The 18868-nt window shown below is 38.5% G+C and overlaps 1 protein-coding gene across 6 annotated transcripts in view; it reads left to right on the plus strand.

Annotated features, from left to right (window-relative positions):
- MYBPC1 (myosin binding protein C1) overlaps window positions 1–18868 on the plus strand; it is a 95756-nt gene that overhangs the window by 23025 nt on the left and 53863 nt on the right. For 4 of the 6 annotated variants that reach the window (XM_049884171.1, XM_049884176.1, XM_049884172.1 and 1 more), the window contains 6 exons: window positions 2077–2118; window positions 10890–10928; window positions 11450–11485; window positions 14808–14918; window positions 17360–17508; window positions 17987–18104. In XM_049884171.1, the coding sequence (XP_049740128.1) occupies window positions 2077–2118; window positions 10890–10928; window positions 11450–11485; window positions 14808–14918; window positions 17360–17508; window positions 17987–18104 (495 nt within the window). The remainder of the gene's footprint in view (window positions 1–2076; window positions 2119–10889; window positions 10929–11449; window positions 11486–14807; window positions 14919–17359; window positions 17509–17986; window positions 18105–18868) is intronic. The other 2 variants (XM_049884174.1, XM_049884177.1) reach the window with 2 other exon arrangements.

Raw genomic sequence — 18868 nt, forward strand, 5'->3', positions numbered from 1 at the left:
CATCTTATCTGCAGGACCTAATTGGTGTAATGAGAACTGGTGCTTTGGTAAATTTCTATTACACACTGTCTTAGTCATCTAGTGCTGCTATAACAGAAATACCACAAGTAGATGGCTTTAACAAAGAGAAGTTAATTTTCTCACAGTAAAAAAAAAAAAAAAAAATTTTTTTTTTTTTTTTTTAAAGTAGGTTGAAAGTCCAAATTCAGGGTGTTAGCTCCAGGGAAAGGCTTTCTCTCTCTGTCGGCCTTCTCATCAATTGTCCCCTAGACTAGGAGCTTCTCTGCACAGGAACCCCATGTCCAAAGGATGTGCTCTGCTCCCGGCACTGCTTTCTTGATGGTATGAGGTCCCCTGTCTCTCTGCTCGCTTCTTTCTTTTATATCTCAAGAGATTGCCTCAAGACACAATCCAATCTTGTAGACTGAGTCCTGCCTCAAAACCACAACTGCTGCCCATCTTCCCTCGTTAACATCATTGAGGCAGGATTTACAACATATAGGAAAATGGCACAATACCAGGAATCATGGCCCAGCCAAATTGATACACACATTTTTCGGGGAATATAATTCAGTCCATGACACTCCACACTTTCGCCCCCAAAAGATCCAATCCTTGCAACAGGCAAAACATATTCACCCCATCATATCATAGCAAGTCTTAACTCTAAGTCCAAAATCCAAAAATTCCTCTTCATCTGTGAAATATAAAATACAGGTTATTTGCTTCCAAAGGTACAATGGTAGAACAGGCACAAGGTAGACATTTCCATTACAAATGGGAGAAACTGGAGGGAAAGAAGGGATAACAGGAATCAAGCAAGTCAGCAGAACACATTACATTAGCTCTCAAAGCTTTGAAAATAATTCTCTGTTCTCTGAAACAATTTACACAATGGCCCCGCCCTCCAGACTGTAGGTATTGGCCACACTCTCCAGCTTCTGAGTGGAGGCCTCTCAGCTTTAGGCACGCCATTCTCCTCTTCCATCTCAGTGGCAACTCCACCTTTAGAAATACCAGAGGCCATGGTTCCACACTTTGAAACCCCTGAGGTCACGGCCGTACCTTTTGAGACTGAGCTTGGCTTCTTGTGTTACTTGTCTTTTCAGCTTCAGGCCTCACACCTGCATCTGCCGTGCTGGGGCAAGTGTTTCAAAGCTCTGTAGCTCCACCCATAACTGCCACTCTGCCAGAAAGCCTTCTGAGCACAGGCACTCAGCTGTCTTGCTCCGTGGCTCTTCTTCAGCGCTGTCTCTTGCTGGTCTACTGGTTCTGCTACTGTTGGTTCTCTACTGCGGCTGCTTCTCTGTCGCTGCAGGTTCTCTACTGCTGCTGGTTCTGTATCCATTCACAGTTTCAAAACCACTTCCACGTTTTAGGTATCTGTTAGAGCAGCACCCCACTCTCGGTACCAAATTCTGTCTTAGTCAGTCTAGTGCTACTATAACAGACTACCACAAGTGGATGGCTTTAACAAAGAGAAGTTTATTTTCTCACAGTAAAGTAGGCTCAAAGTCCAAATTCAGGGTGTCAGCTCCAGCAGAAGGCTTTCTCCCTCTGTGGGCATTCTTACCAATCTTCCCCAGACTAGGAATTTCTCTGCACAGGGACCCTGCGTTCAAAGGATGTACTCTGTTCCCGGCACCGCTTTATTGGTGGTATGAAGTCCCCCTGTCTCTCTGCTCACTTCTTTCTTTTATATCTCAAGAGATTGCCTCAAAACACAGTCCAATCTTGTAGATTGAGTCCTGCCTCACTAACACAGCTATCACCCATCCTCTCTCATTAACATCATAGAGGCAGGATTTAACAACGTACAGGAAAATGGCACAATACCGGAATCACGGCCCAGCCAAATTGATACATTTGAGGGGGGACATAATTCAAGTTTAATATGGCTCTAAGTTAGGATTCTCAAATTCATAATTTAGAAACAGCATAATAACTGAGTATGTAGCATCATATATGATTTGTTGCCATTAACTTCCTCCATCTCCCCTCACCCCAATTGCTCATCACATAATAAAATGTTTTCTTTAAGACACTTTCAAAAATGTACTTGTACTTTCCACGCAGAACCAAAAAAAGAGAAGGAGGCTGGAACCGGACCGGTAAAAGGTAAGTTGGAGGGAGGGAGAGTGAGGCTGAATCAAGCAGTAAGAGGTCAATAAGGATTGTTATGAGGCCCCCAAGGAATCTCTCTGCATTGTCTTTCACCAGTGTGATTTCAAGCTCTTGCATCTTATCTGCAGGACCTAATCAGTGTAATGAGAACTGGTGCTTTGATAAATTTCCAGTACATGCTTTTCTTAAAAGAAAAACAACAACAATGATGAAAATATCACAAGCACTTGCTGAGAAGCCAGCAAGCTAATTGATAGTTTCCAAGTTTCAATGTGCACCCTAAGGGAGAGAAATACCTGATCTCCTTGGAATTACATCAATTTGGAAAATTAATCTGGATCACCCAGTTTTTTTTTTTTTTAATTAAATGTAATGTTTCACATTACTATTGGAATTGTTCCAAGTTTCACCAGCAATTTGGAAGGCTAGCATTTCATCTTGTAATACTATGTATTCATGTGGATTTATATGATTTATACAGCTTGTTAATATAACTTTAAGCAAACATCGTGTTGCTCCTGGTTGAATTGAAAACTCATTTGTTTTTGTAATATTATTCTATTTTAACTTTATATGGAGATAGTCTAGTTTCAGAAATTTAATAATCTTTATCATGTACTGCTCTGAATCAATGAAATACTAATTCCTTTGTCTCCCTGTGGAGGGAAGTTATTGCCGTGACCAACCATCTATCTTAAACCAAGGCACAACAGAAAGTTTTCACAGAGAGTAGATTTGATAAACTCTAAATGTATGTATTATCATTTGTAAAAGTTTGCTTTTTATTTGGGTAATGAATAACATAGTTTAGATTTTGGAATAACCAATTATTTCCTGACTACCCTAAGAAATGTCTCATTTTTCTGGACATCACGGAAAAGCATGTTAAATACCTCTTTTTCTTACTATGTCATATTTCTTTACCTAATTCCTATGTATTGTTGTCTCCCGTACATTAGTAAAATACTTTTTTTCTTTCTTTCAGTACTTTGGATCACTTTTCTTCTGCTAACTTGAATTTACACTCTCATAAATGAGCAGATAATGTTAGCACATCCACTTTGTCCTTGACCTTCGGTGGCTCCCATGGATAGTAACATGAATACTAATCCTGACCACGTGAGCCACAGTCTGAAGGTTATTTGCTTATGGAACAGAGATAGTGCAAACTCCTAGAACTCCTCCCATGAGATGAGTTCAAGGAGGCTTGGGACATCCTGGCTGAAGTTTTTGTAACATTATTCTCTACAAGGCTCATGGCACACACCTCTGTTTCCAAATTTGGAAAGGTGCTTGGACCAGGCTGTAAGGCTCAACCAATAGAGCAGATGATGTAATCCTAGAAGGCAAGCTGTCAAAGTTTAAACAAAGCCTGTGCTTGAACCTTAATCTGAAAAATCACCATATTATATCTGTATGCTTAAATGAGAAAATGCCTTTCTATAAATTAAAACCAACCAATCCATCAACCAGCCAGCAAACACAAACTCTTTTCTTTACTGAGAACTTAGTGCGATGAAAGCAAGGCCAAATGACTACGGCATCCTGTAGCATTTTTTTTCCTAACACTTGCAGAAGTTAAGCAAGGCCATGGCCACATACCGCTGCCACGTACATGAGCTGCCATATATATATTTGTCCTACATACCTAGGAAGCAAAACAATTTAGGAATGGAAAATGACATCTTTAAATAAAGAAGGTAGGTCAATGGAAGTTATTTTTAAATATAAAGTCTTCTTCAGTTATTACTCACTTTCACCAAGGACATGGAAATTTCAAAGAAAATACTTAAGCAAAAGGTAGATGCAATAATTATTGCTACATCTGTATCCACAGTTGAGGAAGAAGCCGTCCATGGATATGGATTGGATTGACTGATGTGACAGACCTCTCCTCCAGCAATGACTAGAATGTCCTCTCATGTCCTCCCCTCACCTCCGACTCTTAGTCTACCTTTTTTTTTTTTAACCATCCAACTCAGATTTCACTCCTTGGTGCATCTTTCTAGCTCACTTTCATCTCTCCTTCCTTCTCCTAATTTCTCTTGAACCTATTGCCTCTGTCACTCAATCCCCCTTTTCTCCACTTAATCACGTATTTATGTTTGAATCCTTTCCCTGCCAGGTTATAAGCTTTTTGACAGCCAGGCACCATGTCCTAACACCGCTTGCATCCCCTCATCTCATTCCTTCCAGCGTCTGGCAGAGAGCTGCACACCGCAATCTTCTCAATAAATACTTGTAGAATGAACGAACAACTGAATTTCCATGCTGGCTTAGCTGCTGACCATGTAATGGTAAACTCAACAGATTTTTATTTCCATTCAGCATGTTTTCTGGGCAGGAGAATGGACATCCTATGTGTACTCTGAGTCAACAAGGGTGCAGAAAGAGGCACCAGCGCTGTGCATTCTGAGTGCTCATCCTCAGAGCTGAAGAATGATTTCTACCCTAAGACCAACTCACTTAAAGCTATTGAAAATGGTCATGCCTGTGTATTGGTACATCTTCAGCACTTTATTTAGTCTTCTACCTAATAAGCTGAAGTATATTCAGTTAATGACTCCGTAACTGTCACTCTTAAGACCATTGTTCAAGGAGATGTAGCTTAAATTGTTCCCAAATCAACTGGAGTCGTTCTGTGACAGTGTTGAAATGGTCAAAGAAATTTTGTAGCGTCAGAGAGATATCTGGTTCCTGTATCAATTGCATAAGGCATGTTTGTGATTAAATTTGCCAACTTTTTCAGATTTACAAAGAGGCTCTGTCTGGAATCAAATGATTTCCCAGGAAGGAGTTTTTTTGTTTCTTTGTTGTTGTTGTTGTTTTAATTTTGAAATAATTATAAATTCATAGAAAGATGCAAAGATAGTACAAAGCCGTTCCTTGTATCCCTTTACCCAGTTCCCCCCAATGTTTACATCTCACAAATTATGGCACAATATCAAACTCAGGAAATTGATGTTGATACAATATGAATAGGTTATGTTATTTTCTCACATGTGTAGGTAGATTCATGTAACTGGCACTGCAATCAAGATACAGGACTATCCCATGACTACAAAGCTCTGCTTCATGCTACTCATTTCTTTTTTCCACTTCATTTTCCCAACAATTTCTACATGTACAATTCAGTGACATTGATTATATCCTTCAGGTCATGCAACCATACTCACCCTCCCCCATAACATAAACTCACTGCCCTCTAAGTTCTCTAAACTTTTGAGTTGCTCTTGTCAATTCCATCACATATAGATAATTCCTAAAAGAGCACATTGCTCCTGGAATATGTTCTTTAGTAGTTAAGCTAAACTACTATTTAGTTTTAAGACAACTTCAGGGGATATTTTTGGCTTAAGATTTAAGGTTTAAATATTATCTCAGGACAAAGATTCAGGGATTCATCCAGCCTCTGTGGCTCCAGAAAATTTTGATTCCATGGAAATCTGAAATTCTTTTCTGAATTTTCTCCCTTTTGATCAGAATTCTTCTATTGAATCTTTGATCAAAATTTTCAGTAATGGTAGCCAGGCACCATCTAGTTCTTCAGGCCTCATGGCAAAGGAGGCAGTTGTTCATGGAGGCAATTAGCCACACATTACAGGAAGGAGTTTTATTGTTATTTGTTTTGTTTACTTGTTTTCCTTTGGAATGGTTGTCCATCCAGCTATCTTGTTTCCTAATACTGCCTACTTTGTCCTGGCACCCACGCAAAGTCTCCTGGAATCCATACGATAGAGATGACAGTAACGTGTTCAACCAAACAGCAAACTGGAAATTAAAGTGCAAATCATTTTCAGAGTGATCAAACTGGGAGGCAATGCCCTTGTACAAATAATGCTGCTGTGGCTTGAAATTCTTCCAGATAATTACATGTAGCAAATGAATGGTATGCAAAGTATAGACTCTCCATACCCTCAGTAGGGTCAAATATCTACCTCGCATTCTGATATCCATTTATTCAGCAAGTATTTACGGAGTGTCAGCTGAGTGCCAGGCATGGTTCTAAGCACGGGAGACACAGTGGTGAACAAAAGTCCTGCCCTCCTATAGCCAACTTACATTTTAGAGGGGAGAACAACCATTACCAAGGGGAGGCAGGTTTCAGTTTGGGAAGCAGACAAGAGTCACAATGGGCTATGTGTAGAGAATAAGTTAGGTGATCAAATGGGATCAGACGTCTTTTCTTGGTCAACAAAAATCATAGGTATGAGCAGAAGGTAATGAACTTTTCTGTGCCTTAACAAGTAGCCCTGAGGGCAATTCCAAAACTGGTCCCGTGGGTGGTTCCAAATGTGGCAGCAGTGTTAGAATCAAGAGACTGCTTTGAAGGTTAGTATTCACTTTGATGCCTAAATTCCGGTACATATTTTTAAAATTATTTTCACCTCTCGTTAGTGTTTCTATTTTTTGGTAAGCCCAATCAGGACAGTTACAACCTATTTATATTTTTCTTCCAGAAAAATAACTGCTTTAGTTAATTGCTGCAAGGAGAGTAAAAGCTTACTTTCTTTTTCTAAGGGTGTAGATAGCATATTAACATACCAGATAACTGTCCTGAATGCACCCAGTGCATATTAAAGATCTCATGTAACTTGAGATGCAGAGAATCCTTTTGGCATGAAAGTGGTTGGCCAAATGAATGTAGGAAGAAAATCAGCAGAAGTTCCAGTATATCTCTTCCTGAATGTTGTGATTTTTTTTATGCAAAAAAAAAATGATTTAACATTTTTTTATTTTAAAAATGATTTAACATTTTTTTTTTCTTCATTTAGGTCTCTTTACGTCTGTGATAAAATTGTCCTAGTGCTTTTCACTAGCAAGCTGAAATATTTTTGTGCAATTTTCCCTTTAGGTTTCAGTCGATCAGCCATCTACTAAAATATCTCCAGGCTTTACCTATACATTCTAATTACATGTGTTCTTTGTAATGAACTTTACAAGTTAACTTTTGACTTTGTGAAAAGTTAATACCACCATGCTTTTCAATTCTAAGACACAACCAATTACGAAATGCAAGATTGATTTAATAATAGATTTTTGGGCAGAAAGTACTTGTAATTTAAAGTACTCACTGAATATGCATATATATTATAAGATGAATCCTGATTTCAGAAGCATCAGAATATGAGGCAGGTGTCGTCTCATTAAGGAAATATGACAAATTAATCAAATGCCTCAAAACATGAATTAATGTTAACTGTTGTTACAAATATATGTTGTTGTTACCTTCTGTATGTTGTTGTTGTTTTGGTCACATACTCCAGTATTTACAACAACTGCTTACTCTGCTTGAGGAATTAATAAGTTTGTCTAAATCCAAGTATCATATCAGTATTTAGCCGAGGTTTGTTTACAGTCACATACATTTGAATTTTACATGCTTTTAGTTTTTGTTCTAAAATCTCTATAATTGTCCCAAGTTTACACTACTTAAAAATTTAACTTTAAAGAGGCAATTTAAATCAACCATAGGTAGAAGTCATTTTATGCCCAAGAGAGTTTGGAGGATTCTAAGAACGTACACATTCCTCAGTCTCTGGGGTTCTTTTTATTCCCCAGCAAGGCTCTCACTTGCATTCCAGATTTCATGTGTACCCTCCTAAAATCCCAGCCTTGTAACATGAGACTAAGTTCTTTCTCTACTTTCCAGGCGTTCTTCTCTGGGAACTTCAGTTGTTTAAGAGAATCCTTTTTACAGTTTTACAAATGCTGTTTTCCCATGACTTGAAGACATAGAATTCTGCTTTGGTAAATTGCCCTTCTATGTAGCTACAGGAGATAACCCTGTAGCTTTCAGTCTGTGGTCTTCCTGTGTGTTGTATTACAAAGAGTCAAAAGCTCTTACCCTCATCCTCACAGGCGCTTTTAAGTAGAAAAAAGAAAATGTGACTTTCATATTGCATTTTTTGTTTGTTTTGTTTGGAAACGTTCTTTGTGTGATGCCAGGCCTTATTAACTGAACATAACCAGAAGGATTTGTATGTTCAAATTTCCCTTATAGCAATAGAATCCATCTTACTATGGTAAATAAGAAAAATTAAACATTTCAGTTTCATCCAATTCAACCACGTAACTTTGCAAGATTTTTTTTTTGAGCACTTTGTTTTTGTTTATTTATTTTTAGTGAAAATATGGAAACACACCAATTTAACACAATTTCTACATGTACAATTCAGTGATATTGATTACATTCTTCAAGTGCAACCATTCTCACTCTCCTTTTCCAAATTATTCCACCGCCATTAACATAAACTCACTGCCCCCTAAATTTTCTATCTCATCTTTCAAGTTGCTGTTGTCAGTTTGATCACATATAGATAATTCTTTAAAAGAGCACAAAACTCAAGGGGAACATTCTTTACTAATTGAGTTAAACTATTGTTTGGTTTAAAGATGACTTCAGTAGACAATTTTGGCTTCATGTTTAAAGATTATCTTAGGGCAATAGTTTTGGTGACAGGGGTAGGGGGCAGAGGGTCATCCAGTCTCAAGGGCTCCAGAAAGTCTGGGTTCTTTGAGAATTTAAAATTCTGTTCTATATATCCCCCCTTTTGATCAGGATTCTTCTGTAGAATTTTTGATCAAAACATTCAGTAATGATAGCCGGGTACCATCCAGTTCTTCTGGCAACTTTGCAAGAATTTAAGGTCAGAATCCCAACATCTTAACTACATTTCCCAAAATATAAAGGAATGTCAGGACTAAAACTACTTAAAAAAAAAGTGAAACAGTAACCTTTGCTCTTGTCAATTACATATTCTAGCACTTTCTAAAATTTGAAAATTTCTATGCAACGAATCAAATTTTGCCAATGAAGAAGTAACTGCTATTTGGAAGTAATTTGGGGTCACTTAAAGGAACAGCATTTCATGATACTTTGAAGCACTCCTTGAATATATGGTTCCTTAATAATCTAAAATAATTGTGCATGTTCTCCATATAGTCTTAATATTTAGTAGACTTTGAAACAACTCATCCATCAAAACTGCGCTTAGAAAATGGATTATCTTCCTTTATTTTCATTTTATTTAAATGTATGAGTGCTCTTTTCTCAATCACTTTGCATTCTAAACAATTATGTACTGTGCATAAAGCAAACAAACAACAAAATCTGTATAAAAGGAAGTGTTCATTTGAATCAAAGTGGTCCTGGTTTTTAATTTATGTATAATAAAGGATGCACCTTGCTAGGGCTTTGTTGAATTTTAAAGCTTCATTTTCATTAATTTTTACAGGTCTTAAAAATCAAGATTCTTTGCCTATGTCGGTATATAAAACCTGTGAATAGGTTATAAGAAGAAAGTACTAAGTACTGAATTAAATTTATGGAAAATAATATTACCAAAAAAAAGCTCAGAAATACCTATACCTTCCCAACTGTATGATCTTGTGGAACATTAGTGGCTACTCCAGGTAAAAAAGATTCAAAATTGAACTACAAGTGGGAAATGCTAACTACTGTATGATTTCTTATCTCCACACCCCAGTCACAGTGTGTATTAGCCCACTGAAGGCTTTGAGGTGTCCTCCAGTATATAAACGTGTATACACACACATATACGTGCATGCACACACGTACACTTACAAGCATTTAGCTTTACTCAGCCTAGAGTTGTCCGCGAGCTTCTTTGACCACAGAAAGCATCGTCTGAATAATGTCAGGTCCCACAATACCCAGTGAATCACCTCTTTGGTTCTGAAGATACGACATATTTCCTACGAATTACGTTAGTTATTTTGTTAAAAATTAATAAAGCGTATTGCTGGTTGACAATTTTGAAAAAGAAATTTCAGATCAGTAATTAATATTTGTAATACACATTTTAATAGATTATTCAAAAACACACTATTTTATCTCCTTGTCATGAATTTTTAGAAAACCTTTTTTTAAGTAACATTCATGTACAAGTATTTCCTGTATCCACTTTCATATAGTCATTGGATTTGTATTTTTAAATCCATAATTATTCTAATATTTCAAGTACAGAGATTATTAGTATTTGCACAAACACTTGTCTTCATGCTTTGGGAAGAGAGGAGCAGAGGTCTATGTTTAAAAGTCTATTTAAACATCTAAATGGTAAAGACACTTTGAAGATCAGAGACTTTTTAAAAGAGGAATTTTCAGTGTCTGTGCAGATAAACGCTACAAGGCATATTTTGAATTTTATAAATGAACATGGGTAAACATTAAAAAATCATCCAGTGTTGGCCAATACCAATATAATATTGGCAAATGCTTACAAATTTCCTAAAATAATTACTTGCGAACTAGTATAATAAATTGGTTTATATTAGTTAATCTTGACTTTTGTTTCCTAAACTTAGAAGAGGGGGTCATCCTGAGGCTTATTTGGGAGGAAAGATTTCTAAAACAGTACATGTATGCTTTTATGCCTGTGTCCAAATGAGTGTGGTATACGAATAACGTTTGTCATTTACTTGAACAACAAAATAAGAGCTTGAAAACCACCTCAGCCATTGATTTCATCAAGGTTGGATTTTTAGGTATTAGTTTTTTTTCCTCAATCTACAGATGGCTAGCCTTCTATTTTTTAATCTACAGTTTCATTTGGTTTACCCAACTCTCTCACCCAGTTCTCAATTTTAACCTTTCAGGCACCAAGTCTTCTAAGGCTACCTCATTGGTGTAAACTGTTTTGTGTAGTTTCTCTTCCTATTTTTCAGAGTTCTCCTTTTCCAGGTTACTCTGGATGAAGTCTTTTTCTCCTTAACTTTTTCGCTACTCTTTATTGTTTCAGATGAAGAGGAAGCCACCACGCCTAGCGCCTTGCCACCAGGTTAGGATGATACCAACTCCTTTCTTACTTTTTAAATGTATTATAATTCACAGTAAAGGAAAAGAAAAGTCAGGTCACCTGGCTGAGCCAGTGAGCAGAGCTGAGGCACCGGGTTTTGCCTGTGCCAGAACCAAGAGGAAAATGTTGGCTTCAATGACAATTTTTTTGTTTTACATGAGAACAGAACAAGGAGGTTTCCTTTGTGAAATAAATTAAGTTGGTAAATTGGTATGAATTTTAGGGGCAAAAATATATTCCTGTTCCATTTCCAGCTATATATCCTTTTTCCCTGTGCTATAAATTTAAATATTTAGATTTTTTTTTTACCATTGTTTTTAAATAAGACTCATTTTATAGGTGTTTTCATAGAGGAAGCTCCACTGATTTACCATCCAAGCCAACTTCTAGTTTTTTTCCTCCCTATTACCAGAAGAGACAGGGTTTGGGGTATCCAAGAACATTGAAGCCAGCATTCCATCTTCGCCCTCCTTTGAATCAATCAAATCACACTTTCCTTTCAGGTGTGGGTAGTCGGGCCCTGGAGAGAAAAGATTCAGGTGAGCACACTCCTGGAGCAAGGCATCCCAACTCCATCTTAATACAACCACTAATGGCCTCCTTTCTTGAAACTGCATTGATTCTAATTCTTATTCAGTTTGTAGCTTTCATAGCCATCTTTCACTCTATTTCCACTTACGAGAAAACTAATGTATTGAGAAATTAATTTTGCATGACACACACATACACAAAAATTTCAGGAATCTGCCCTCTTATAGATCTAGGGATCTAGGCTAATACAGCCTCATTTTTTAAGAAAAAATTTCAAGCCTCAAGTTGTAATACGGAAGGATTCTATGAGCAAAATATTGAACAAAACAGGATGGAAGGAATACACAGAGTCACTGTACCCAAAAGAATTGGTTGATGGTCAACCATTTGAGGAGGAAGCATATGATCAGGAACCAATGGTTTCGAAGGAAGAAGTCCAAGCTGCACTGAAGGCTTTGATGAAAAACAAGGCTCCAGGAATTGATGGAATACCAATTGAGATGTCTCAACAAATGGATGCAATGCTGGAAATGCTCATTCATCTATGCAAAGAAATTTGACAGACAGCTACCTGCCCAACTGACTGGAAGAGAAAAATTAATATCCACTGCCGTCGAAGAGATCCATATATGTGCCTGTTTCAAAGAAAAGTGATCCAACCGAATGCAGAAATTAATGACCAAGATCATTAATACATCAGATGCAAGTAAAATTGTGGTGAAGATAATTCAAAAAATGATTGCAGCAGTACATTGACAGGGAACTGCCAGAAATTCAAGCCAGACTCAGAAGAGGACATAGAATGAGGGGTATCATTGCTGGTGTCAGATGGGTCTTGGCTGAAAGCAGAGAATACCAGAAAGATGTTTATGCAGATGAAACAACCTTGCTTGCTGAAACAAAGAGAACTTGAAGCACTTACTGATGAAGATCAAAGACTTTAATCTTCAGATGGATTACATTTTAATGTAAAGAAAACAAAAATCCTCAAAACCGGGCCAATAAGCAACATAATGATAAACGGAGAAAAGGTTGACATTGTTAAGGATTTCATTTCACTTGGATCCACAGCCAACACCCATGGAAGCAGCAGTCAAGAAATCAAATGACGTGTTGCATCGGGCAAATCTGCTGCAAAAGACCTCCTGAAAGTGTTAAAAAGCAAAGATGTCACCTTGAGGACTAAGGTGTGCCTGACCCAAGCCATGGTATTTTCAGTCGCCTCATATGCATGCAAAAGCTGGACAATGAATAGTGAAGACTGAAGAATTGATGCCTTTGAACTATGGTGTTGGCAAAGAACACTGGATATACCATAGATTGCCAGAAGAATGAACAAATCTGTCTTGGAGGAAGTACAGCCAGAATGCTTCTGAGAAGCATGGATGGTGAGACTTCATCTCACATACTTTGGACATTTTGTCAGGAAGGATCAGTCCCTGGAGAAGAACATCATGCTTAGTAGAGAGTCAGTGAAAAAGAGGAAGACCCTTGATGAGATGGAATGATACAGTGGCTGCAACAGTGGCCTCAAACATGGCAATGATTGTGATGATGGCACAGGACCAGGCAGTGTTTCATTCTGTTGTGCATAGGGTCACTACAAGCCAGGACCAACTTGATGGCACCAGTGCGCCTCAAGTGCAGCCACTGTTCATCTGTCAGTAGGAGGCCTGCGTGTGTTGCTGTGATACTGGACAGGTTTCAGCAGAGCTTCTAGATTATGACAAACCAGGATGAAAGGCCTGGTGATCCACTTTTTAAAATCAACCAATGAAAACTCTATGGATGGGGTCCTTCTGAGTCAGGGGCAACTAGAGGGCAGCTAACAACAATGTACCTTATTACCACAGACTTTTTTTTTTTTTTTTTTTTTATCATATAGCTATCATTTTTAACCTTTAGGAAATACACAGAGATCAAGAGACTTTTAAAATCTCCATTCCTGGAATGTACTGGAGTTAGATAGCAATTCACACTTTTGTGGTAGCATACACTTGGCAAAACACTTTCATATGCATCCTGTCAACTGTAGCTACAATTCTGTGAGGCTATTCATTCATTCATTCAGCAACTAGGTGCTAAGGGCCTACTCTGATCCTACTACAGGCTTTTTATAGGCCAGGCATAGGTATGGAAGTGAATAAAACAACAAAAATTCCTTCCTCATGTTTCGAAGTTGAGTGGCCACTACTCACTATCACTGTTAATATCATAGACACACACAACATAAAATACTAACATTAACTTGAGTATTAAAAAAATTGTGTAATCATGTGACAAGGCTGCATAACTTCATTGTGGAAAAAAATGGTCTCTGGTGGGTAGAAATACCAAGCATGATTGAGACTTGAAGACTAAAATAATTAAATGTACACTTTTCTTCTATTCAAGAAACATTAACAAAAGTTCGTGACCCATGCATTTTTTCTTTCCAGCTATTTAATTGCTGAAACTAAACTTTTCTTCATTCAGCTCTTAGAGACAAAGGAAATATCAACAGTTCTCTCTCCTCCCCTGCTCATTGGAGTTTATTGCCGCTTAAAACCAGCCAAGCACCTGGAGTATAAACCAAAAAATTGCAAAATAAACTTCCTTTCTAGCTGCTCTCTCTTCATGGGAAAACTTCAGTTTATTTTTATTTTCATTTTTTTTGTTTGTTTGGATTTTTTTCCACTTTCAGGACACTCCCAGTACTCTGGAAATTTGTACCTGCAGGTCATTATTTGTGGATTATTTGTCAAACTATGGCCACATCTATACAACCATAACAGAATTGTCTAATTACATTACAATGTGGGAGAAAGGAGTCGAGAAATACCAGCCTGGCTCAGTAATTCCAGTCTAAATAATCAACCTGACCCATCCTTTTAGCCTTTTTCAATTCTGTTGTATAGTTGTGGCCTTATAGTCACATCTGGAAACACATGTAGAAGCCAGGAAAACCTGGAAAAGCGCTGAGAATTCAGCTTTAACTTACTACCATAATTTATCTGCTAGGGAACAGGCAGGATGGAGAAACCAGCAAAGGAAACAGTGCTGTCAATAAAGACAGAGAAACACTTCACCTGAAAAGCTTCACTATTTCTAGGAACTAGAAAGCATTATTTACCCCCACCATGAAAGAGATGCCCCCATAAGAATGGAAATCTGTCACTCTCTATGATGGCTGCCGGGAGGGGGAAGAGCAGGGACAGAAAGAATGATGTTACACTTATCCAGTTTTATTAGACCAAGAAAAGCTTCAGTGTTGATGAGAACTCCAAACCCAGGTAAGTCTGCCTAAGAAGAATGAGGCCCTGAAATGACCCATTTCCTTTCTCTCATTAGAATGGTCTATAGGGGAATCGCCTGTCACCGAGGAACAAGACAAGCAGAATGCCAATTCTCAGTTGTCTACCCTGTTCATTGAAAAACCCCAGTCAGGAGAAGTGAAAGTTGGTGAGTCCTAGCATTAAATCCTGCCTTCAGTTTAAATCCTAAATTCACATCGCAGAAAACGAACTCTTGTAAAATGTACGATTCAATGGCCTTTGGTACATTCCTCATATTGTGCAGCCATCACTCCTATCTAGTTCCGAAACATTTTAATCACCCCAAAAGGAAACCCCATACCTGTTAGCAGTCACTCCCCATTCCTCTCTACCCTTCCGCCTCTGGCAACCACTAATCTGCTTTCTGTCTCTATGGATTTAACTAACCTGGATAGTTCAGATAAGTGGAATCATACGGTACATGTTCATTTGCTCTGGCTTCTTTCACTTGGCATAATGTTTCTGAGGTTCATCCATATTGTAGCATGTATCAGTACTTGATTCCTTTTTTATGGCTGAATAATATTCCATTGTATGGATATACTAAATCCTGCTTTTTTATGACCTTTAGCACATCTAGGCAGCCCAGTGTAGTAGCTGAGTACCTGGACCTTGCAGCCAAGCTGCTTGGGTTCAAATCTTGGTTCTCTTTCTTACTAGCTTTTGTCCTCAGGTAAATGGCTTAACCTCTCTATGTCTCGGTTTGCCCATCTGTAAAATGGAGATAATGATAAGATTAATCTGTGAAGTACTTTAAGCAGTGCCTGGCAGATCACAAAGCTCTGAGCTAGCATTTGCTGTCATGAGGGCACACCTCATTCCACAAGATGGCGACAGATCTGCACACACGCTAGATCATAATGGAAAACCCTGGGGGCCTAGTGGTTAAGTGCTATGGCCGCTAACCAAAGGGTCAGCAGTTCAAGTCCACCAGGCACTCCTTGAAAACTCTATGGGGCAGTTCTACTCTGTCCTATAGGGTTGCTATGAGTCGGAATTGACTGGATGGCACTGGGTTTGGTTTTTTTTCCTTTTTTCAGATGCAGCTAGTCAGAGAGATGGTTCAACTTTTGAGATATTCAGTCAACCAATCGTGATTACACACCTGTGTTTTAGCCGCTGTGCTAAACACTGAGTATAGGAGTGTGAGCACTTGAAACTGACATCCAATGGGAAGAGCAGACAATAAAAATTAAATAATGGCAAAAGCCGTAAGTTATAGAGGAAATAAACAGGGTGGTGAGCTAGAGAGGGGCCTGGAGGGGGAAGGGTGTGGATGGAGGCACAGACGTGGGAGGCTCACACCAGGGACAGGCACAAAGGTCCTAAGTGGGGGTGTGCCCAGAAATTTCAGTTAAATTTTTATAGGGATATATAGGCAATCCCCAACTTAGGACATATTCAACTTACAACAAACCGCGCTTAAGACTGTTCAGCTTTGTTTTTCATGCATCTTATCGTTAGTAATATTTTGTAACTCATAATTTGCTGATATTATTCTCTGACGTTCACTCGTAGATGTTCAATTTTATGATTTACTGCTGAATTTATAAAGATATTGATAATAAAAGGCAATAATAGTGAAAATTAAAAAAAAAAAAAGATGAGGTATTCGACTTATAATAGAACCGACTTATGACAGAGTCGTCAGAATGGAAGGCCGTCATAAGTTGGGGACTTCCTGTATTGTGATCAGAGCTCACCTTTGACATTTACCGAACAGTATAGCAATTAGCAGGCACAGCTGAATACATTCCGGAATTTCTTCTTTCGGGTCTGAAATGTAGGAGCACAGCGTATGTGAGTGGAGACGTTTGCTCTCCTGCGTTCCTGGAAGACACTGAAATGCCGGGCTGGCAGCGGTGTTTAATTAGTCAGTACAAACAGATAGGCAGGGGTACTGCAAAATGAGCAGCTTCAATTAGGCCTATTCCTATAATTCCAGGTTTCCCATCACCACACCAAATAAAAAGGGCGGAAAAAAGATACATTCACATATATTTCATTTTCTTCACTTCATTTCATTGATAAATGATATATAAAAAAGTACATATATATAAGGAGTCCCTGGGTGGGGCAAAAGGTTAAGTGCTCCGCTGCTAACTGAAAGAGTTAGTGGTTCAAAGCTACCCAGAGGCACCTCAGGAGAAAGGCCAGGAAATCTACTTCTAAAAGTTCACGGCCATTGAAAACCGTCTGTGCAGTTCTACTCTGAAACACATGGTGTCACCATGAGTCAGAATCGACTTGACAGCAATGGTTTGTTTCTTTTTGAAATATATGTATACATACATACATTACATATATTTCAATCCAAACATAAACATTATATCCATTGGTGTCCCATTGTTCTTTTTCTGCTTCATAAACCTCAAATGCAGAACAGGTTGGGTTATCCTAAGAACCTCTAGCATAAAAAAAAAATCAAGGTCATTTCACAGCACAACTCCAGGGGGCACCAGTCACATCATAGTGCATGCAGTGCCACCCTGCATAATTTCTTTCCAGGTAAGAGCAACAAGAATGACACGTTTTAAACCAGCCTGAATCACTTGTGTTTTTTTCTAGGTGAGACTATTACCTTTATAGCCAAAGTCAAGGCTGAAGATCTTCTTAGGAAACCCACTATCAAATGGTTCAAAGGGAAATGGATGGACCTGGCCAGCAAAGCTGGGAAGCATCTCCAACTGAAGGAAACTTTTGAAAGGCACAGTCGGGTATGGTCCATGAGCTCCCAGCATAGGGGATCAGTTAGCTCATGCTTTCTGTGTGGGTAGAAAGGTCATTTTCAGGTCCAGCTTTGAGAGATTTCGGTCCCGAAAATTCTCTGGTGTTACCATTCCTAGTCTCTACACACTCTGATATGGTCACTCTGCTGTGCCTGGTGGCTCTCCCTTCTATATTGAGAATGTTGTACTGCCATCCCAGATAGGCACATCTTTAAAGCCAATGCTGAGGAATTTGAAAAAAATAATTGCAATGGGATAGTAGAGCAGTGGTTAAGAGCTCAGGCTACTAACCCAAAGGTCGGCAGTTCAAATCCACCAGCCACTCCTTGGAAACCCTACGGGGCAGTTCTACTCTGTCCTACAGGGTCAATATAAGTTAGAACTGACTCTACAGTCTACAGGTTTTGGGGGCTTCTTTCAGTGTGTAGGGCAAGTGTGAATTATGCCTGGGTGCATTTCATTGCAGGTGTACACATTTGAGATGCAGATCATCCAGGCCAAAGAGAACTATGCAGGAAACTACAGATGCGAGGTCACCTATAAGGATAAGTTTGACAGCTGTTCATTCGACCTTGAAGTGCATGGTAAAAGCGCCTTCTTTCCCTCTTTTTTATGTGACTTTTTATGAGCTGAGAGAAGATGGAGAAGGTCATCTAAAACCATGAGATTTTTTTTTTTTTTGGTGGGAGGAGACCTTTTACAATTATGTGTGTTTCTGATTGTGGTAGTCTCAGTAAGCCGGGGGAATTAAATTGTCATGGGACAATTTAAAAATAAAACTTAGGGAATTTTACTGGTAAATATCTCTTGTCAGTGCTGTTGATAGTCATACAGTCTCCCAGCTGAGGGAGTAGCATCATTTTGTTTTTGTTGTTACTATTGAATGTATCTGTTTCATTGAGTCCACATATTCCCACTCAAGTTTGCGGATAAGGTAAAATGGGATGAGGATGTCAGGATACCCAGATAGAAGGGAGAATTTCTCTTATAAGAACTAATCTCAGATATGGAAGTTCTCCATCCATATGATCTATTTACTTCCCAGAGTGCGTTTAATAGGGATAAATACAATAAGGTGCGTTTAGGTTGAAAGGAAAAAAAAAAACTTTTATAAGAATACAAAAGGGAAAGTTGACTTGGAAGTAGTTCAAGATCATAAACTTAGGAAGAATCCAGTGTGTTATAGCTGCAAAACACAAAGCTAGTGTAATTTTAAATGGGGCTATTACAAGTGGCATGGGATCTAGATGGAGGAAATGATACTACTTTCTACAACATACTACTTGTTCCACATTTGGGGTGATGTCTTTGGTCGTGGGCACCATACCTCAGTCTGGGTCCCTTCTGG

This window comes from Elephas maximus, chromosome 4 (genome assembly GCF_024166365.1).
Source record: "Elephas maximus indicus isolate mEleMax1 chromosome 4, mEleMax1 primary haplotype, whole genome shotgun sequence".
In the NCBI taxonomy this organism is placed as follows: domain Eukaryota; kingdom Metazoa; phylum Chordata; class Mammalia; order Proboscidea; family Elephantidae; genus Elephas; species Elephas maximus.